This window comes from Anser brachyrhynchus, assembly GCF_964034855.1.
Source record: "Anser brachyrhynchus genome assembly, chromosome: Z".
Lineage (NCBI taxonomy): Eukaryota > Metazoa > Chordata > Aves > Anseriformes > Anatidae > Anser > Anser brachyrhynchus.
The window spans coordinates 71,319,637-71,342,744 of NC_137697.1; the positions used below are offsets into that span (position 1 = coordinate 71,319,637).

Genomic DNA, 23,108 nt, shown 5'->3' on the forward strand with positions numbered 1-23,108 from the left:
AACAAGGATATACTTGTATATAGTCTTTGACAAGAATGAATACTATCTCAGGTTGATAGCTCAGCTTCCCCAGCATATGGAAGTTCTGTGAATTGCAAAATATTGGAATTGGAGTGAGTTACCTTTCATACACATAAATCCCAGTCTTGAAGAGGAGTCATAATCATCAAAGGAAAGGAAAGTATATAAAAAATTAAGGTTAGTTACTCTTACATGTTGTTACTCATGTTCAGGCGAGCATCGACCAACATCACCTGATCCTTATCCTCTGCACATCAAAATTGGAATTGTCTCCATAATTCCTAATTTGAAATAGGCCGTCCTCCACATAAGTGAGGAAGTGGTTTGGATGAGTATCCATGGCTACTGCTTAGTGCAAGGACTCAGTTAAAGCTGAGGGTTCAGCTTACATTTTGGACTGGGAGAGGTGGATGAGAAATTGTTAATGAAAGAATATGGGTTGCCAGAAGTGTCTGCCATAAATTGCTGTGGACAAAAGGCTATTACTAATTGCTCTTTACAGCTAGAGTCACTGTCTAATGGAGAGAAAAGCTTAGGATAAAGGTGGAAATTTAGGGAATCATCCAGCACAGAAGAAATCTTTCAGTCAGTAATGGGTGCAGGACAGAGACTGAGGTTAGGTTTACATCTTCATCTAGAACTCACTGGCAATTTTTTTTGAAGAGTAAGTGTTGAAGTGGCAAATATACAACCATAAAACTTGGGATATGATGGATCACCAAGCTGTTAAGTTTTGAAGTTCTCCCCCTGATCCTTTTTTCCGCTTACATGAAATCTGTTGCAAGTTGCTGTTTAGATTTGGAATAGGTTCTTCAGTATGAATAGGAGATTTTGATACATGAGATGGTATGGCTGGGTGAGTGAAATCCCCAGGAATGTGCATTCATTTAGTACAGGTCACGTCTATCAGTCATAATATTGTTATAACTTATATTAAGCCTAAAGGGGGTTTTCTGTTCACCTAGACACACATACTTTTTCCCTTTGTGAAGAATAAGCTGAGATGGATTTTCACTCTCCTATCTTCTGCCACATTTCTATACTGATTAGATTTTCTTGCATATAATCCCACTAGTAAGATAATATAAACACTTAAAAAAAAAAAAAAAGTCATTCCAGAAGAATATTGTTTAGATTCACATGCAATTAATGGGCAGAGTCACAGATATCAGTGAAAAAACTTTTTTAAGGCTCACTTGTCTGTACACTGAGATCTGCAGTGACGTTTCACCAACCCAATTTAGCTGGAAGTAGTTTGTGTCAAATAGAACACTCTTTTTTTTTTTTTTTTTTTTTCTCTCCCCATTCTGCAGGTTATGTTCTTTTGTATCCTTTCTATCTTTGTATTTGTACAGATTCTGAAATCCCTGACTTTTCAGAAACACCTAAAGTTTAGCAGAGCCCCACAAGCAGCATTCTTGTCACTGACAGTTCAGGCTGTTGGGGTCAGCATTACAGAGAAGGAAGGAGTGAGTTGTTACTGAGCTCTCCTGTCAAGCAAATTTCCCATGTAATGTGTTAAGAACTTTTCATTCCTGTTCCTTTGCTGATGGGAACTCAAGCAGTGTTCCAGCAGGACCAGGCAGGAAACACAGCAAGAGTTTGCTTTGTCCAAACCTTTTTGTGATCCTTCCCTGGAGCTGCATAAGGGCATAAAAGCAGCTGGAGAAGTACCAGTTTTTAATGTGTCACCTGCTGATGTAGTAACTTCCAAGCGGACACAGCACTGTGCTGCAGCTCACGCGAGATCAGACCAAAGCTCTTTGGCCCCTGGGGCTTTTCTGTGGCTAGAGAAACTGGAGAAGGTTTAGCAGCAGTAGCACAGGTAAGAGTGGTGTAGTGGTCTCCTACAAGGTCAGAATTGGACCCATGGATCCACAGAAGCATGTATTGCCCCTGCTTTGTATCTCTGCCCCCAGGAAATGTTTCAGTAGCATGCAGGCTGCTAATTTACCAGGACCATTGGTGTCACACAGCTGTGTTACAGAGTATGTGGTATTTCTTATCACAGTGCCCCTGGGTGCCTACGATCCTGGCAGCAAGATAAAATTTTAAAAGCTTCTCTTCGTTTTTTCATTCAGTGCCTTTTAACCACATTTCCCTTTTCACACTGTGTGTTGTGACCCTACAGCCTCTAAAGGCATATTGCTGAGCTAGTTCTAAGATACTGCTTATCAGTGTGAACTGGCAAAGTGATTCCTTTCAACTCATCTCATCATCCTGATCATTCAAAACATGACTTCTTCCAGCAGGTTGTTATTTCATCTTAGCATTTGTACATTCACATCCAGTAATTGCAGTGATATAAAGTGATGCCCTCACCACTCACATTGTGAACTATTACAGTGTTAATGACGAGTAAATAAAGTTATGACCTTACTAAATTAATAGGTGAGGCAAAATATTTTTACCCAGTCAATTAAGTGACTCCAAGAGATGTTAATTTTTATTTTATGCAATTGTACATTTAAAGGGGCAGAGAAAGTAATAGGGAATAGGGTGATGATTTATTTACTAGACTGAAAATAAGGAATCATGAGGAGGAAATGTCAGTAAATACCGAACCACGTCATATCAGCAGACAGAGTAAATTAGGCTCCAGCCTAATATGATCTAATGTAAGTCAGTGCAGTCCTGCAGTAACAAGTGGTGGCAGATGGGAACATACGTCATTCAAGTGTTACAAAGGAAGACTTTCTGGCTTCTTGCCATCCTTGCAAGACATTTAAAACTCTCATAAAAAAAAATTGGTCAACAGGCACAAATTCTTCTTACCAGTGCCTTCCCGGTAATAGAAACCAGGAGTACATGGAAATTAAAGTCTTATTTCAGCAATACTTTCAAGATTCTCTGAAGGCTTAATAGTAACCAAGCACACAAAAACTAAATGCTTTGTTGGATGGTCAGAAAGTTTATGTCCAAATACCCATTTACATTTACCATGAACTTGGGTAAGTTGTATCACCTTCAGGTTCATCAGTCTTCAGAGAAACAGAAATTCCAGATTAAATGACATTGAAAGTTCCTGGCTGTTTTTTTCAATAACAGTTTCTCTTTTCTGATGCTCTGCTGGCACAACTCCACGAATTTCAGGGATGTTATGTCAGCCAAAAATCTGGAGCATATCTGGAGAGATGAGAGGTTTTTCAGTGACTGTTTTCTTACCTGAATCACAAAAAGTATCTATGTGTTCCCTAGAATTTTGTATCTCTTATTCCTCATGTGAATTTTCTACCAGTACTTTCATTTTTGCTTATTTCTTAGTGTATTTTTTTTATATAGAATTTTCATTTTATTTAGATATTTTGATGTTTTGCCCCAAATTTGAATAAAACCATATGCATGTATGTGTTTATAAACATATGCATATATTTATGTATATAATATGCATATATATTAAAAAAAAATCAAATGCTCTTTTATATTGGCAGTGCTTTCTTCCTTTTTTTTTTTTTTGGTAGGGAAAGGTTTAAATCAAATTTCTATTGATTATTATAATTTTTGAAGCTTGTAATCGCAAATTAGTTGCAAAATATTACAATATAATACAAACCTGGGAAAGCTATTTCTTATTCCAAGTGTTTTATGAGATTTCAGAATAGGAGACAGTAAAAACAACAAAAAACTTGCAAATTCCAGCCTATGTTGCAGAAAAGTAAAACAGAGCACAAGGCAGAGGTTTTATTTCAAGGATCAGTGAAATGTTGAGTACCTAGAGGTACTTATTTTTCCTAAATGTACTTTCCATGACAACCAGTCTGTCCTCACAATGAGCTGGATTTCACAAAGTTCCTGTTTTCATAGTTACTCCACTATATGTTTGTTGTAGCTCTGCTGAACTGTCACTTGCATATTACATTTCTTTTTTGACTGTGAAATTCACAAAACTTATGTGTGCTACATTGCTGATCACTAGCATTCTTTCTTCCTCTGGGTTTTGAGACTGAAAAGAAAAGAATCTGCAACTTTAAAATAAATTCTGCAAATTACTATGCTGAAGAACTAGTAAGTATTAAGTACTTAAGTATACCTCAAAGAAAGTTGATAACACGTGGGATGAGACATACTGAATTATTAGAATACAATGCTCTATTTGATGAATTTACCATGGCCAGCAGAAGAACAATTTGAATTCACCAACTGATTATAAGCAATAAAAAAAAGGGAGAAAAAACATTAAACAGGTATTTAACATATCTTCCTTCTTTTGCACATTAGTTGGAGACTAATCTTTTTTGCATTACTCAGTAGGAGCTCTGAAGTATTTTTCATTTCCTGAAGGCAGAAGGCTACAGGTGTTGTATGCATTTTCACACATCTTTGGACAGAAATGTGGCAGCAAAGTCATCACCAACTCATTATTAAGCAGATCAGGAAAAAAAGTGGATCAACATGGGGATTTTCAGGGTTAGCTTAGGAAAATTCTTAAAAATGCAATGCTGAGGCAAAAATGTCATCCATGTTAAGTTGAACGACAGTATGCATCCCCCCAAAGAAGAAAAAAGAAAAAGTGAAAAAAGTGCTTTGACAGTGCTTAAAGAGCGTGCGTGCATGCACACACACACACACACACACACACACACATACACAAAGGAATCTTGGTGGGCCCTCCAAGGGGGTAACATTGTCCTAAACATTGTACATTGTACTAACATTGTACTGTAACGTACATTGCTAAAGCTTTGAAGTGAAAATTTAAAGAAAGGATGTAATATTGTTTGGCTAAGGCTTCAATGTGGTACAACAGAGATGATTTAGCACTTGGTTCAACACACCAGTGCTTGAGGGTCACTCTGAGGTTCTCTTAATATCATCCTGTCATTATGAATAGGAATTAGCTCTGCCTGCAGGGTTCAGTGGTAACACACCATTACAGCTGCTGAGGATCTGGTCCACAGGGCATGGCAAAAAAAGTTTAATGTCAGCTTGATCTCAAACTGCCATCTCAAACCCTAAAACCTGGACTCTATCTCCAGCCATTTAATATTATTGGCACAACATGACTGACAAGAGCAATTGAGATGAAAGGAAGAGGAGTGAAAGATTGGAACTAGACGTCATGTTGGGAATGGTGATTTATGAAAATGTAGGGAAGAAAAAAAAAAAAAGAGCCCCTCATTCTACTTAGTAACTACATACCTCTTAGTTCTACATTTTTTTTTCATTGCAGATTTTAAGTAAAGTTCATGCCTACCATGCCTTGAATATGTGATTTGGAATTACCAATGATGGCAGACAGATACCACCATAAAAATACGTGTACTGTGTCTCTCAGATGATATTTACTCTAGAGGTAAATCAGATGCACAAAAAGACAACATTTGAGTCTTCCCACGAAATTATAAGACTGAGCAAAAAGGATCAATTACATGAGGAAATGTGCTCAGCTACTCCAGGCCTGAGGCATGACCATGTCTGGAAACTAGTCCTAATGGAATCTGTCAGGACGTGAAGTTGAAGTAGGCAAGGTGTTCAACATAAGCAAAAGGAAATTATAATTTTTCTCAAGAAATGTGTAGTTCTATAGGTTGGATGCTTGTACTTGTTAAAAACATATCCATACAAGTTTGTGGCAGAAAATTCCATTGATAGCTGTGGAACTATGCAAACCACAATTCAGAGAATGCTGCAAGCTTCTTATGCACATTGTGCTGACACATTTTTTCTCCTCTTTCATGCTGTCCTTAGGCATTCAGTGTAGGCATATCCACAGAGAAGATACTTGGCAAGATGGTGCTTAGGTCTGTCATAGTTCTGACATTTCTATAACAGTGAAGCAAGCTCTAACACTTTTATTGCATTGATACAGGTATTGATGTGCCTTGCTGTCTTCCAGTTTATAGTTCTCACTTGAGACATGCATGTCTAAACTTGAGGCCTCGAGGCCATTCTAGTTTACTCAGGATGACTTTTTATAGCCCATCAATAACTGCAGGTACCATTAAAAAAAAAAAAAAAAGCTTCAAAATATTTGTTTCTTGTATAAAAACAGTTGTCAAACTAAACATTTTGTAGGAGAAACAGAGGCTTGTTGAGCTATAAAGCAGAGTTTTTTACAACCACAACTGTCTCAATGTCATTCTTGCAATTGAGACTGCATTAGATTTTCTGTTTGAATCTTTTCAAGGCTACCTAAAAAGCTGAAGAGAGAATGAGGAAATAGGGATTACAGATTTGTAATTAATACCTATTTCTATAAACCTCAGAGCACCACATGAGAAGTGAGAAATACAATGAAAAAAAAAATAATAAATTAATAATAATAATAATAAAAATAAAAATTCTGCTAAGCTGTCAGTCTGAAACTTTGGCTACCCTAATACAGTAGGCTTGCATTTTAGTTTGTAATGACAAAGAAACCTCTAAGTAAATGGCCATGTTTCATCGTTACACTAAAAATGTCATTGCAGAATTTTGAAGTGCTTTCCAAACTTAATTAGGAATTAATGTATTTACAACACTCTGAAATCATGTTTTAAACACAAAAGCTAGAACTTACTCAAACCAAATTCCCAAGGTACTGAATGGCAACTTGGTTCAGCAGGAAATTGCTATTACAGTGACTGATTTTCAGAAACTTTAATCACAAGCATGCCTTTCATATTCTTAGAATATGGATTAGATTCATAGAATATGAATTATATGAATATAGTTTGCTTCACAGAAGTAAAGTTTCTGGAATGAAATTATTATTATTATTATTATTATTATTATTATTATTAATTAATAATAATAATAATAATAATAATAATAATAATAATAATAATAATAATAATAATAATAATAAAGTACCTTTAGGTTAAACTTAAATAGTGATAGATACTCGAGCACAATAATAGTCCTTAGAGGTGTGAAAGAATACATGCATAAGGTATAAAAAGCCTGTGAAAAATTATTATAGCTTATGTGCTATAATATAAATCCAATTTACTGGTAATATTAATGGTATGTTGGCACATATGGAGAAGTATTTAGCTTTACATAACTGAAGATGCAGATAAAAAAATCTTTCATGAGGATATACTAAACTATTCAGTACAAAGCTGTAGTGATGTCACTTACCAAAATACCCACGGAACAGATTTTAAGTAAACAAATACAAATATATTTTTTAGCAATCCTTTGAATAAAAATCAGCCAGAAAATATTTACAAATATTTAATACAAATCTCAGATTTAAATTATATCATATTGTAATTTGATACTGAATATAACCTGTATAAATTCAGATGTACAACTACCTATCCAAATATGTGTTTAAGATATTTATATAAATTAGAGGAAAAATAAAAAAGACACTTTATTCTATACAATCATATTTGTTTCAATGTTTTAGAAAAAAAAAAAAAAGAGCTTGGACTACTCCTAGTCAGATTAATGTGGTTTTAGACAAAGTTACCTGTTAGACTGTGTCTTTTGAAGTACATGCTATGCCTTACATTAAGTCATGTAAAAATGAAGACATTATTTCACAATTACATTATACTATGCAGTCAAATTGATGTCATCCTGTAGGCTGCTTCTAAAAATATCATTGGTCATCTATCTGTGCATACAAACATCAAAAAAAGCACTTGAAAATTCAGTCATGAGAGGCCTGCTGAATTTTGTATTTTTTTCTACTTTAATTAAATAATGTAAACTGTACTTTGTGATTTTTTATTTTCTTATTTTTTTAGCAGGAATCATAGAATCATAGAACAATTTGATTTGGAAGTGACTTTAAAGATCACCTAGTTCCAACCCCCCTGCAATGGGCAGGGATACTAGACCAGGTTGTCCAAAGCTCCATCCAGCCTGGCCTTGAACACTTCCAGGGAGGGGACATCCCCAGAAGCCCTGGAAGTACTAGTATCAGAAGGAATAACTTAGTTGAATTAGAATATCAACTTTTCTTGTCTTTTGCTTAAACTAATGTATTTTGCTGTTCCATATCAGCTAGAAAAGCATGGGATATCTCTTAAATAGCTCCTTAAACTTGCCCTTTGGTTTGAGAGTACTATTTTTATCCCTTGTGTTTGGATACAGCTAAACCACCTATAAGTTGGAAATACATATATATGCAAGGTTTGTTATATGCAAATATATGTTATTTGTTTGGATAATAAATCTCTCTCTTTTCTGAACTCATTATAACATAATTAACAAATTTGCTTAGAAGTAATTCAGCTATTTAGTGGGAGTTTTTTCCTTAATTCTACCTCCCTTTGAAGTTATCAGATTTCCATTAGTTTCCCTTTTCTGAGGGTCTGAAATGTTGTTTCTACTCACCTCATAGGATTTTTTCTCACTATTCTATTTCTCTGTCTAAACAAAGACTTGGGAGTTCAAACCACTCAGTGCTGGTGCTTGCTTATGATAAAAATGTTTGGAAATGAATATTATATTCAAGGTCGATGCATTATTAAAACAAAATGACTGATCTTCTATATCCAAGTATTTTAGGGGGAGGGTTATCCACATTTCTTGAGACACTGTATTCATTACAAGTAATTTTAATTAATTTTTCATGGCAGTTTTCTGAAGTATGATACACAATCCTGGTTTTGGCTTGCTAGCAAAAAACTTCTTGTACAAATAGATATGGATATTTAGATATTAGCTTTTAGTGATTCTGCCTGTCACAGGCACTATAAGGAAAAAGAATATATGAAAAACGTATGTGTGTTCTTCAGAAATTACAGAGCAGGTCCTGTTCCTCTCCTTGTCCACTCTAATGGGTCTCACTTGAGTGAAATAACTTCCCTCCTCTTGTCCTCACTGCAAAACTGATAGGAATCAAAACCCATTATGACAAATGGACTAGAGCAGAAAAAAGGAAGAGCTCAAGAAATAATAAAAAAGAAAAATAAAATAAAAAATAGTCAAATCTGTGATGTAGAATCTCTGTAATATTTTCAGAATGAACTTGAGGGTTGAAGGAAGTGTTTTCATCTCTTTGTCTCCTGTCTCATGCAGGACCATGTCAGAGATCTTTTGGGTTGGATTAGGTACAGCAGAAGCAAGGAATACTGTGAGAACACTGAAAATGAAACCATTGATTCAGGTGAGAAATTTTATCACTGCAACAACAAAACCACTCTCACAATGAACTTCAGTTTGATGAAGTACATAAAAATCTGGTAGAGTGTGTCTACAGGCAAGTGGGGTTGGATATTAAACACATTGAACAATATATTAGAAAGCTTGTAGCTTTTGACACTTACTAAATATATACATATATACTAAAATGGGAAATTAACTGATTCATATAAGCAATTAAAGAACTCAGAAGAATATTTCTACTTGTGCTGAAAAATAAATTTTAATTGCTTGTTAAACAGTTTTAGTATGAAAGGAAATTGCTATTAGTATTTTCAATTTCCTCTTAAATTTAGATAAAATTTGCTGTAAAAATGTCTTAGATAAAAATGAGTTGCCAGGGTTATGGCCACAACCATACTTAGTAAAAACAAATACAAAAACAATTTGCTTAAAAGTACATTAATGAGTATGTTTTGAACTGTCTGTTTTTGTGTAGTATGTCTTCAGAACTGTCCACAAACTAGGAAAGTAGCCAGCCTGAAGAAAATCTGAGTGAATTCTACTATAGTAAATGAGAAAAGGATGTGAATGGGTAGAGTTTCTGATGCATTATGAAGAATATGGAGAAAATTGATTCTAAAATTGAAATCCTCCAAGAAATAGGTGCCTCTACTTCTTAAGAAAATTTTCTCTGCAGCACGAGCAAATAAGGAAAATTCAAGGATTAAAGGATTAAAAATGCAACTGAGACAATATAATAGAGACTAAACCCTAATTTATGCACACCAAAAACAGACCCAAACATGAGCCCTTTTTTGTTGGTCTGATTCTAAGGTTTGAAGAATTTTTTTGTTGTAGAAATGAAGTCTGTAACTTGTCTCATATTCTTTCACAGAAGTTCCTCTCTTGGGACTCATGCATTATCTGTTCTGTTATACCTTCTACTACTCTTTGACATCTGCTTTTACATTCAGTTTGGTAACATTTTGAACGGGATCTTTTTTCCTACAAGAAGGATACATGGATGTAAATGGCAATGGAAGATATATATATTTTTTTCTCAGACAAATTTACCCAGAAAACCTTCAAAAAGGAAGCTTTGCTGGATTAATTTCAACTGTTTTGGTAAATGCTTTCCTGTTGATGGAGACATACAAGTCAATTACATGACTGATCTTGTCTGTAAAAATGTTTTCCTCCTAACACAATATAGGTTTATTCCCTTGCACCTTTATTTTCATCCCTGTCAATGTCTTTTCCTCAGGAAAACACCATCATAATAGCTGAGCCGATGGAGGATTCACACAGAGGTAACTATCATCCAATGCAGGCTGGAACAAGTACAACACAGGAGTGGACAGTGCAAGGGGCAAGACTTAGAAATGATTTTACAATGGCAAATTTTCTCACCTGTCACAAAGCAACGTCACAACTCCAGAAAGGGGCAAAGTCACCCAGTGACTGCAGTAGAAGTACCCTCCACCAGAACCATCTTGGTAGACAGGAAATCTTTTGTTCATTAATGTTCTATAAAAGTACCTAATGATCACTTAGATCATTGCTGATAAGCAGTTGCTGACATTGCTGCACTAACATGCAGTTGCTGTACTGTGCTTCAGCAATGCTGCTTGGCTTGCAGTGCTACAGAGACAGGATACAGGACTTCCCTTCTCTTTCTTTCTCCTTGCTCTTCTGTAGCCTGGTTATATGATGACAAGGACCAAAACTGCTCAGAGGTGTAGAAATTCAGACTAGGTGTGGGGGCTTCACACTGATGGGCAGCTGAAGTCCATCACTACCACTCTCTCACTCCCCTTCCCCAAAAGAACACGGGGAGAAAATAAAATGGAAAGGACTCAAGGATTGGTGTAAGGACAGGCAGATCACTCACCAGACACCATCACAAGCAAAACAGACTTATTACAGGGAAATTAATGTAATTTATTGCCTATCACTAGCAGACTACAGCAGTGGGAAACTAAAAGCAAACTAAAAACACCTTTCCCCATCCACCATTTATTCCTCCTCCCCCTGCTCAGCGCAGGGGAATGGAGAATGGGGGCTATGGTCAGCCCATGACACTTTATCTCCTCTGCTCTTTCATGGTCACTCCCTGCCCCTTCTCCACATGGGTTCCTTCTCACGGGATGCTGTCCTTCCTGAACTGATCCTGTGGGGTTGCCCACAGGCAGCAGCTCTTCAAGAACTGCTCCCCTATATTTCTCACTCCTCAGTCCCAGCTGCCATTGCACCGTATTTTTCTCCTTTCTTAAACACATTTTTCAAGACGCACAACCAGCCTCACTCATAGCTCAGCTCTGGCTAGTGACAGGTCCCTTTTGGAGCCATCTGGAGCTGGCTCTCCTCTAACATGATGCAGCTGCTGGGCTCTGCTTACAGAGACCATCCCTGCAGCCCCTCTGCTGCCAGAACCTTGCCACATAAGCCCGGAGGTTCTTCCTGGAAATAGTCTGAAATGCCAGATGCAGATTTTTTTCCATGTTCATCTTCTGTTCAAAGACTTGAGCAATAACAACCAGAACTCACTGTTGGTGTAATTCCCTCAGCAGGTATCAAAGCACTTCCTGAAAGGACTTCACACAAGTGAAGCCTAATATCAGACTTAAAAGTGAAATAAGCAGACAGATGATTTGCAGACATGTCTGTGATCACTGTTGTGATGACTATGTATTCCATGCAACATAATCGTTTAGTTTTAGTGCTTGTCCATCAGATTGGCTTAGAGCTCACATTTCTCACTTCTCTCTCCCAGCTGCTGTTTTTTTCCCCTTTCTTCAATCTGCTCTCCCAGAGGCAAGAAGGACACGGACCTATTAGAAGGAGTCCAGAGGAGGGCCACAAAGATGATCAAAGGGCAGGAGCACCTCTCCTATGAAGAGAGGCTGAGGGATTGTTCAGCTTGGAGAAGAGAAGGCTCCAAGGAGGCTGTCTAGTGACCTTCCAGTACCTAAAGGGGGCCTACAGGAAAGATGGGAAGAGATTCTATATTATGGAATGTAGTGACGGGACAAGGAGTAATGGCTTTAAACTAAAAGAGGGTAGATTTAGATTAGATATAAGTAAATTCTTTGCTACGAGGGTGGTGAGGCACTGGAACAGGTTGCCCAGAGAATCTGTGGATGCCCCATCCTTGGAAGTGTTCAAGGCCAGCTTGGATGGGACTTAGAGCAACCTGGTGTGCTGGGAAGTATCCCTTCCCCTGGCAGGGAGGTTGGAGTTAGATGGTCTTCAAGGTCCCTTCCAACCCAAACCATTCTGTGATTCCAATATTTTGTGATAGCTGGATGCTTGATGAAAAGCCTCTTTCTCATTGTTATTGATGTTGATCTTACAGACTTTAGGGAGGTTTTCAGGACTTCCTTAATTACATGTAGCTACTCTTTTACCACAGTAAAATGGTCTGCCCAGGGAACTGGTGGAGTCCTCATCTCTGGAGGTATATAAGAGACATGGATGTGGCACTAATGGACATTGTTTAGTTACGGAATTCTGTAGATCAGATTGATGTTTGGACTTCATGATCTTGAAGGTCTTGTCCAACCTAGATGACTCTGTGATTCTTTTGTTTGCTAGATCATTAGCAAGCTAAATATGATTGCTATAGTGAATGTGTTTCATATCCTGATTGTTTGAGTCAATTTGTGGTTGGGCTGAAATGCTTCCAATTCTTATAAGCCAGTCAGGCAGCTTGTGGCAGCCCATCAGAACTAGCTGAGTCAGTCAATATTTGACTTTGGCTATCTTTTTTACTGACATGAGAGGGCAAGATCTTTCCAAATTAGACTCATTTGCTACAAAACACTGCTGGACCAAAAGCCCTGCTTCATCCATTGCTGACACTTACATTGCCAGCTGAATATTTGACTGGGTCTGAGAGCACAGGGAAGAGATCATGCCAGCCATAAAACAGCAGACTCAGAGGGACCAATTAACCTAAACATTGCGTAGTACTTCTGAGTCTCTTCTTCAAATATTGTAGGTTAAAAGCATGTCTGATTTTAATAGTTGTAATAATTTTCAGTTCTGAAATGCAAAAGTGATCAACAATCACTGAGATTTTGGATACCTTTGCTATGTAAAAACAAAAACAAACAAACAAAAAAGAACAAAAAAACCTATTTTCTGTCTGAAAAAAAAAATAAAATTCCAAAGATGCCTTTAAATGCAGGGGCTGACAAGCTGGTAAAAGTGAGAGATCAATAATAAAAGAAGCTGTTGGTGAATTTGAAAAAAAGATCTTTTTGAAAGTATTTGAACACATAATCAAAGATATGGCCAATACAGGACCAGCAAGGAGACAATCCACAGTGGCTATTACACAGTGTTGAGCTGAAATGTGGACTCCGTAGATGCTTTGCAATGGCAGAAGTTCATCAAGATTCATTCATGGACATAAGCTAGATAAAGGAATATACAGTGTCAGGTGCAAGTCCTACTGAAGCAGAGTGCAGAAAGGACACAGAAGCTAGCAGCTGCTTTAAAACTACTGAGCAAATCCTAATTAGGGAGATAAATTCTAGTCACCTTTTCTTTCAAGGTGTAGCCCATGTATGCAGACAATAATATCTGGATTGTTGACAATTTCTGAAGTGTTACACCATTAAAAGAGCTGATACTGATTTATATATATATATACATATATATGTGATATACTGCTTTACACATTTTTTTTTTCACTCTCCATTATAATCCTTTCTTTCCTTCTGATTTCACCTCCCTGTCTCATCTAGCCTTCTATGACAAGGCTGCAGAAGCAGTGGGAAGCCGAAGTAGGAAAGTACCAGATTTCCGAGAGAGGTACTGAAATGCCACTGAATTTGTGTAGATTGTGGTGGAAGCAGCACTCACAGTCTTTCTACAGGATGTTTTTTACTGAGTAATCAATTTAGGGTGAAAAACTCTGAAAAACAACATGTGATAAACAGAAATGGAGTGTAATTTTTCTTTCTTTTTCTTTTTCTTTTTCTTTTTCCTTTTCTTTTTCTTTTCCTTTTCCTTTTTCTTTTTTTTTTCTTTTTCTTTTTCTTTTTCTTTTTCTTTTTCTTTTTCTTTTTCTTTTTCTTTTTCTTTTTCTTTTTCTTTTTCTTTTTCTTTTTCTTTTTCTTTTTCTTTTTCTTTTTCTTTTTCTTTTTCTTTTTTTTCTTTTTCTTTTTCTTTTTCTTTTTCTTTTTCTTTTTCTTTTCCTTTTCCTTTTCCTTTTCCTTTTCCTTTTCCTTTTCCTTTTCCTTTTCCTTTTCCTTTTCCTTTTCCTTTTCCTTTTCCTTTTCCTTTTCCTTTTCCTTTTCCTTTTCCTTTTCCTTTTCCTTTTCCTTTTCCTTTTCCTTTTCCTTTTCCTTTTCCTTTTTCTTTTTCTTTTTCTTTTTCTTTTTCTTTTCCTTTTTCTTTTTCCTTTTCTTTTTCTTTTTCTTTTTCTTTTTCTTTTTCTTTTTCTTTTTCTTTTTCTTTTTCTTTTTCTTTTTCTTTTTCTTTTTCTTTTTCTTTTTCTTTTTCTTTTTCTTTTTCTTTTTCTTTTTCTTTTTCTTTTTTTTTTCTTTTTCTTTCCCTTTTTTTGGGGGGGGGGAGCAGGAGGAGAATGGTTTGATAGTATCAGTACTTCAGTTTCTTTATTTTAAAGCTTGTACTATTTTGTTCTTTGTTTTGCAGGGCAGAAATTTTTTACCATGGCTTTCCAACATTCACAGCAACTGAAATGTGCATGGCCCAGTAATGCTGAACTCATTCTTCTGCACTAGAACCTCTCACAAGAGAAAATGATGTAGTGAATCTGATAATAGCCAAAAAAGTAGACCAAAAATAAATAAATAAATAAAACAAATTTTCTTACTCTGTCACAAGAGTGCACTTCTGACAGAATCCCGCTAAAAAATGGGGTACTTTTCTGGAATACTTTCTCAGGCACAGTTAACACCATGAACAAATCTATGCTATTGATAATAACACATCATAACCCAAATGACTGCATGTTTTGGTGATACTGGTCTTGGTCTTCTGAGTGATATATACAATTATTACAGATCTCTTTTGGAGTATCTGTAATTCTGATTTTATTTGTTTCTAAGTGGAAAAAAAAACACTCTAAACCAACAATTTTCTTGTGCACATGTGTCTACCAAGGAGAATTTATTATAAGTTAACCAGTGGAAGACTGGTAAGATGTGATGAGTAGTGTAAAAAGTGGGTAAAAATAGTACAACAAGGAAATTCTGTCAGAATTGAAATTTCACTATTCCAAGTACATTAAATTCATAGTGATATGAACGTTCTCCATTCCACAAAGACAATTGCAAAACAAATCAAACCACTAAGGAAAAAAAGATGCCACTGGGACTTAGAAAGTGTCTACATATAGTGTTCCAAACCACTTGCGCTTCCTCATAAACATATACATATTATGATTCTGCACAGTGAATATTAGCTTGGATGTAAATCTTGACACCTCTGGCTTGGAGACATTTTGCACGCACTGCCTAAGTTACCATTTAAAGAACCAGAATGATCTGCTAGAACTTTGAGCTGTACAATCTTACTCAAGAAGTAAAGAAAAAGAGTGGGGATTTTTATATACAAATTGAGGGTTCTTTGGAAAAATGGGACTAATTGTATTTATTTGGAAACTCTCCTAGCACAAACCTTTTATCTTCCACCATTTGCAGTCTGGTCACAGCAGTCAGTGGTCAAGGACCACATCAGTCACCCTGGCTCCTCTGTAAAGACACGAGGAATATCCAGAGTAGCATGGGGTATGGATAAAACAGTACTTGCTTCTGTGTTCCAAAAGATGACATAACAGTCTTACAAATGGTGCAGACCATTGGACAGTGGTTCATGAGCAGCAACATGGCAAAAATGAAGCATTAATAGAGTTAGTAAAGGCAAATCTCTTTAGGCATTGACTTATCATTAATTTATTCTTATTCTCTCAGAAGGCTGATTAATGTCTCTTTGATGAAAGAAAGAAGAAATATAGTAACACAGATCCTGCCAAGATGCCCATAAGCAGATGCACAGATGAGCAAATCACTAGTTATTTTAGAAACAGCCAACTGAGGATGATTTCTTAGACACATTTTCAATTATCATAATTCATAAGGTGTGGCTACACCAGACAAAGGCTTGGTGGCTAAGCCTCATGAGCCAGAGGACACTTTATAGAAAATGTGACATTCAGGTTTGGCTAGTTTTTTTTTTTTTTTTTTTTTTTTTTTTTTTAATGTATGAATCATTTTAATGTTTCTGCATCACACCTGGAAGTAATTCAATGATGACATTTTGATGGGTGAGCGCCTCAGTTAAGTCTTGCAGCCAGCAACATTGGAAAACAATGTAATTTCTTCTCTCAAAGGACTGTAGTGTTTGCTAAGGACACTGAGATTATGTTTTTACTTCTATGCTAACCATGGGAAAGTTTCTGGCCACTTAAGCTGTCTGGCAAAGAACTGATGGTGTCTATGCTCAAAAACTTTCTTAGCCTCCAAAAGAGAGTAGTCACACACAAACCACTTTTTGTAAATGGTCCCTCAAGAATAGTCATGCTTAAACCTTCTAGGAACTACTTGGAAGGCTTCCAGTTGGCATGGGAAAAAAATAATACCAGGGAAGACTTTATGAATATGCACAAGTGTGTTTCAGTACGTTGGAAGCTCCTCTGTGTTGTTCTGCTAGTCTACAGATAACCTTATCATGCTATGGCACTGATTTTTCTTGCATTATGATGCGATAAATGAAGACAAAGGAGCTCAAAAGAGTAATAGACCAAAGGCCGAACAAGACAATGAAAATGTAGAATTAGAATCACACCCTTACTCTAAATTCTAACCTGAATCATGAAAGTAACCACAGCTATAACCATGAACATAATAAAAACTCCCAGACTTAATTCCAACTCTGCCTGAAAAACCTAATCAAAACACTAAAACCTAGCCCTCATTCCCTAAACCTAACCCTACATCCTAGCTCTAAATCTTTATCCTAACCCTAACACTAATTCCAATCCTAAATCCAAACCCTGATCATAAGTATAAACCCTAAACCTAAGACTAAGCCTAAACTTAAAACTTAAAATTAAAACTAAAACTAAAAATCTTAAATCTAAAACCCTTATGCAAAACAGGAAACCTAAACCCTAACCTTAAGCCCCAGCCCTAACATTCTTTGCCTTCCTATATAACCTTTTATTCATTAAAAAGGATTATCAGATTTAATTTTTGACCAGTTCAGCACATCTGCCTTTTTAAGAGAAAAATTGATACCTTTTTCTCCTGAACATTGTACAGGACAGTACAACTTATCTGATGATAAAAGTTGACATCAAAGATCAGATTTTCTAATATTTTAACTGTGCAACATCTTAAAAAGAATGTCCCAGCTGCTGAAAAATAAGCTTCATGAGGACGAGTACATATGAAATATACTTTATCAGAATGTCATGTTCAACACTAGGGTACTGAGCAGACTTCATGATTTTCATATAAATGTGAAAATAATTTTACAGCAGAAATAATGTTAAATGATATAATTTTATTTACAAAGCTAAAATAAATAAATAAATAAATTAAAAAATAATAATAATAAAAATTTTATGCAATATCTTGCGCTATAGCACTGAAGAGAGCCTGGCTGCATCTACACCGTCACCTCAGTTTGGTCCTAGAATAATTATGACTTCCCAGGTGCCAGGTGTTTCCTGACAGAATTGCTCTGTAGAGCTCCATGGAGACAACAAGGCTACCAGTATACCTTTTTCCTAGCTCTGGAGAACATCTGCTATTGACTGATCTCCTAGTTAGCAAAGAGAAGTTGTGTCTCCTAGTAAAACAGTTAGGGAAAACTGCAGCACCTGCTGGAATACCCAGCTGGAGTATACCCAGAACTGACCTTCAAATGTCCTCAAATACTTTGTATAAATGATACACGTATCTGTCAATCATGTTGGATAAAGTTTTACTTTTGCTCCTGTATGCAACTGAAAGCAGAAAATCTTAACCTTTGAATATCTTTGTTTTGAGTACCAAGTTTCTCTCACTATAATGATTATTGATGAAGTTTCCTTAGCTGTTGATTGGACAAGAGAAAGGCAAGTCAATTGGAAGTTTTATTCTGCCCAGGTTCTCATGTTTCTGTGCAACAAGTGCAAAATTTATTCCACCAATGGATCTTTTGATTGGAGGTACAAGAGTATAACAGTCTAACAACCCTTTTCTTACTGTATTTGCAGCTTCTCAGCTGTGTGTAGAAATCCTTGATGAGTAAAAGTCTTGAGATGATATAAGCTAATCAATGCACACTAAACTATAACAATTGCTTTTATGGTCTAACTCTTTATATTCTGATAATGTAAGTAAAAGAGTTATTATCACTGCATAAAGCATGAAACCAAAATCGGCTACATTCCTGTTTTCTCAGTAGAATGCAATTTTTAAATGCAATTTTGAAGTATTTAGAAAAATTTCACCAGCACCTACTTTTAATAAAATCAAAAAATTGCCACAGTTTCTTTTCCTGACAACAGCAAGGTCTATTGTTTTCCGTTTTATTTGATCTGTAATTCAGCAATGAAAGCTACATTTACAACAGAATAGTTTCTGTTGTGTTTTAGCAGGAAAGGAACTAGATTCTTTGCATTCAAAGAGAAGAAAATAGGAAGGAGGTTGGAGAACAAACCTATTAAAAACAAAATATACCAAGAAGGCTGGAAACCTGAACAAAATTCCAGAGGAAGTGATAATGGAGATGGAAGAGTGTAGCTGTGAAAGGACTTCTGGCAAGAAAGAAGTGGTTGGCAATGGCATGTAATCTGTGAGGAAAACATTTTCTTTATCTTTTATCTATCAGACATCACTTCTCATAGTCTGTTGGGTAGCTGTAATGGTGTTAATACATATGCCCTCAGAGCATTAAGATCTTCCACTCCTACACAATGATTCAGTCTTGTGTGCTATCAGTTGATGGCAGTGCACACGGATCCAAACAGACGTCTGTGAGGATACTCTTTTATCATTGAAACTTGCAAGCCATACATAACCTAACAAATGGATGCAATAACTTAAGCGATCCTTCATCACACTTAAACTCTATTTTCATTGTTTATATTTGGATTTTGGAGCTTTGCTTAATTTAGGGGCATACCAAAATATTGAACTGGGAGTGCAGAGTTACTGTGGGTTCTCAGTTGAGAAGATGCGCATACATTTAGTTTAGACAAATAAGCAAATTAAAGGGACACACATGGTTTAAAATGAAGGTTCTGGGAAATAATCTCTAAGACCTCAAAGAAATATTTCATCTCTCTCTCTCTCTTTTAATTGCATGGTCTGGGAAGAAAACCTGGCTTTGTTTGTATCTCAGTTGGATCCATAAAAATAATCTGATAAGCAAAATTGCCATGAAATGTTCCACACTCAAGACCGACAATTTTTTGCCATCTTCTAACTAATAGGGACCTCTTCAGATTCCCAAGACCATTGAAAAATAATTGAGAGAGGTCTCATGATGATATTAGCCAGTTCTTTGAGTACCGATTGGGCCCCATACACTTATGGGCATCCAGATAAAACAACAAATACCACACAAGTTTGGAGTTGGCTGACAGTTTATTGTTCCCACAGTCACAATTCAGGGCTCCAGGGGTCCCACGACCCATCATCAGAGTTGAAGCCAGAGGCAAAGAAGGCATTAAACATCTCTGCTGTGTCTGCAGCCCTATTTGTGAAGTGACCAACTTAAGATCCTTAAGAAGGATCATTTAAAATATTGATGAATTTTTCATATTCTATATCATGCTCCTTGGAACCCATATAACGTTCAGGATTATGTATGAGTTTTAGACATCTCTCAGTGGAAAACAATATCCTGAAGAAACATATTCCTATATGTTGCTGGTTTTGTTTTTATGTTTATTTTCTTGAATAAGCAAACTTTGCATTGCTGAACTGCAATTTAAGTCAAATTTAGGCAATGTTGCCTAAAACTGTAGAACTAGCCCATTAGAATAAGGAGTGGGGGTGAGGGGTTTAGGGGGAGTGTTGCCTTAAGAGGTGTAGCCGATTAACCATTATGGATTATAACACATATCTTGTTATATAGTGTTTAAATATAGAACTCTATTGTGTTGAATTAATGCTGAGACTATTTTGCTTCAAACTACTGACTGTTGCAGGTTGGTGCCAAAAACGAGAGACAGCTCATAGAGACGAAGTAAGGCAAAGTGGTAGCAAGCAAAAATAGCCAGTCAGGCTAAATGCTTGCTAACATGGAAGATCCTCACTTTTGTTAATTTTATTTCATCCTTTTACTGTCCTTTCAGTGACTTTGAGAAATAATTTGAAGTTGGTTTCTCAAAGAAGGTGACTTTATCCTGAAATAAATCAACACTTTACTTAATGGACTATCAGCTCAGGCATTGGTCATTTTTATGCTAATTGAACCCTCTTCTAGTCATTTTAAGAAATGTTCAATTTATAATAGGACTATTCATTTAAAGAGAGTAAATTTATCAGAAAACTTTCCTTGAAATAGCTTTTTGTGTGTAACAGCAAGTAATTATTTTCAGTAGTCAGTCTTTAGACACTGCTAAGATTCCTCCATCTTTTTTTCTAGTTCTGTTGAATAATGACACCTGCCAAGTGCTCATCTCTTCAATACTGAAGTAACATGATTAATTTTGGATGGAATTTTATTTCCTATTGAATTTTACCCCTCCCCTCCCCTCCTTTCCCCTCCCTTCCCCCCTTCCTACCCCCTTCTCCCTCCTCTTCTTCCCATTCCCATTCCCATTCCCATTCCCATTCCCATTCCCATTCCCATTCCCATTCCCATTCCCATTCCCCTTTCGCTTCCCCCTCCCCCTTTATCAGTGTTCCTTTAACTTACTTGTTGTTGGATTTAAAACAGAGCTGGACAAGCAGTCTGAGTGTGATAAATAGCAGTGAAGACCCAATTAATAAACTTGCTTTCCCACTAGCTTCGCTGGAAGAGGTGCTTTCCAGCTTGAGGAGAATCACATCTATGGGTATCTGTTATCATCTTTCTGATATTGACTTTAATATTGATCCCTCATGGGAAACATAGATATGTCTTGTCTAAAGTGTTCTGCAGCTCAAAGAGAAAAAATACAAAGTCTTATATATTTCGCCCCAAGTGCTAGTTGCTTATTTTTCAGAACCAAGAAGCTGGAGAGCTTCAGGAACTGTGAAATCAGTGACAATGGGAGCTGTTAGAAGCAGGCTGTTCAGTTGCAAATGGAAGAGACATAGTACATAAAAGCCCCCAGGCTTTTGTTGATGCTGTGAGAAAATCAAAGGATAACACAGAAATAAGAACGTAGTAAAGGAAGAAACAAAATATTGAAGAGCAGGGATCAATTGTTATAATCTGCGGTTTCATTTACTGCCAGTATATTCACACCTCCTAAACTGTGTTTTCCTATTTCTTTAGATGGAGACATTTTTAAGGTTATTAACAGAAAAAAAAAGAAAAAAAAGAAAAAAAAGTAATAATTTAGCTGCAGACTGCAGTGCTTTTACACAAATTATTTTATTTGTCCTATTTTTAAGGCAGGGTGTTATAATTTCCTGCCTGAAGGGAGGTCATACATGACAAGCTCTCTCTGCAAAGGCAGATTCTGTAGCTTTTCCCTGGGGGGCTCTTTAGGCATTGTGTTTGGGAATTTTTTGGTCAAACATTTCACAAAGCTGTCACTTGGAATCCACCAATACGTGCAATATGAATCAACAGGTGTATAATAAATCACTGATGTATGCATAAGTCTGTAAAGCAAAACTTTCCACCTTTAAGACAAATCTCAGCAAATGCCACAGATGCAAAATAGTTGCAGCAGGTGGCAAACTGCTACAGCATTACCACCCTATCATGCAGTGAAGATGAATGGAGCTGTGTGTTTTTCCAGCATTTCACAATTATAGAATCACCTGAGTAAGACATGTATTGAAAATCAAGGCTGTTAAAAGTATCTCTAAATCTCCCAGTGTAGGTTGCCTAATAATAATTATCTTTGTAATGCTTCTATGAAACTACAGCAGTTAGTTGAACCTGTCAAGTCCAAGACTTGTGAGAGAGTGTTTGCTGCTATTCAGTCCATCAAGGAATTCATTGTTATAGATTCTTCCCCAAAGAGAAAAGCCTCTCCTGTCCCCCTAAGCTGACTTTCTGAATAGCAGAAATCATAAGATTTGAAGTAGTTCCTATGTCACTGCAAAGAATTAGGCTGTAGAAGGTGGGTAGTCTAACTAGGTTAAATTTAATTGAATTTAAGTACATCTTTTAGAAAACAGTGTTCAGCCATGTTGCATAGAGTTGCTACTCTGAGAAGACCCACTAGAATCATTGGTACTTGGCTGAAATAGTTAATTATCTTTAATGTTTCATCACAAACTTTACATCTACTCTTTTCAGTGCTACTGATTCTCTGGACAGATTTCTTATTTCTCCGGGCATGACCCAAGTTTCTGCATCCTGCATTAAGTCTCATTTAATTCAAAAGTTGGCTAGATAAGAAGACAGCAAAACACATTTGCAGAGACCAATCACCCATTTTGATACTGATACTGTTTTTCTCTCTCTCTCTCTTTTTTTTTTTATTTACTTTTGCTTGCCTTATATCCTTTTAAAGTGTATAGTTTTCTACACCACTAGGAGACAAGATGATGATGAGAGGAAAAATTGTTTGGCTAATATGACATTGTAGACTTAGTATTGTAGACTTAGGCAGGCAGAATGAGAAGTGCTACTGAGAGTGGCAGAAACCTCGCTCACAACAGGGTGGCCATAACTCCACTGGACAGAGAGGCCCTTTTCTCTGATCCAGTGTGCTGAAAGCTGAGATTTGCTGCTGGAGCAGCAGACAGAGCTCACACTTAAGAAAGCAACTGTGAGACAAAGAAAAGGATAAAGCAGCAGTTACTTTGGGGTAGCTCAGAGAGAGCTAGAAGTGAAAAAAATGCATTAACAAAGATCTTTTTGCCACTGATAGTAAAAATATGTTTTGCAAAGATGGTCCCTTATGGCAATGTTAGTTACAAGGGACA

General features: G+C 36.4%; 1 protein-coding gene across 1 annotated transcript; it reads left to right on the forward strand.

Annotated features, from left to right (window-relative positions):
- Positions 1-8,293: 8,293 nt before the first annotated feature.
- LOC308185033 (uncharacterized protein) lies at positions 8,294-14,979 on the forward strand. The gene is made up of 4 exons (XM_080572645.1): positions 8,294-9,067; positions 10,310-10,355; positions 13,797-13,863; positions 14,710-14,979. Exons 1-4 carry the CDS (start codon positions 8,924-8,926, stop codon positions 14,771-14,773), a joined length of 321 nt encoding a protein of 106 aa, XP_080428771.1. The 5' UTR covers positions 8,294-8,923; the 3' UTR covers positions 14,774-14,979.
- The last annotated feature ends 8,129 nt before the right edge of the window (positions 14,980-23,108 follow it).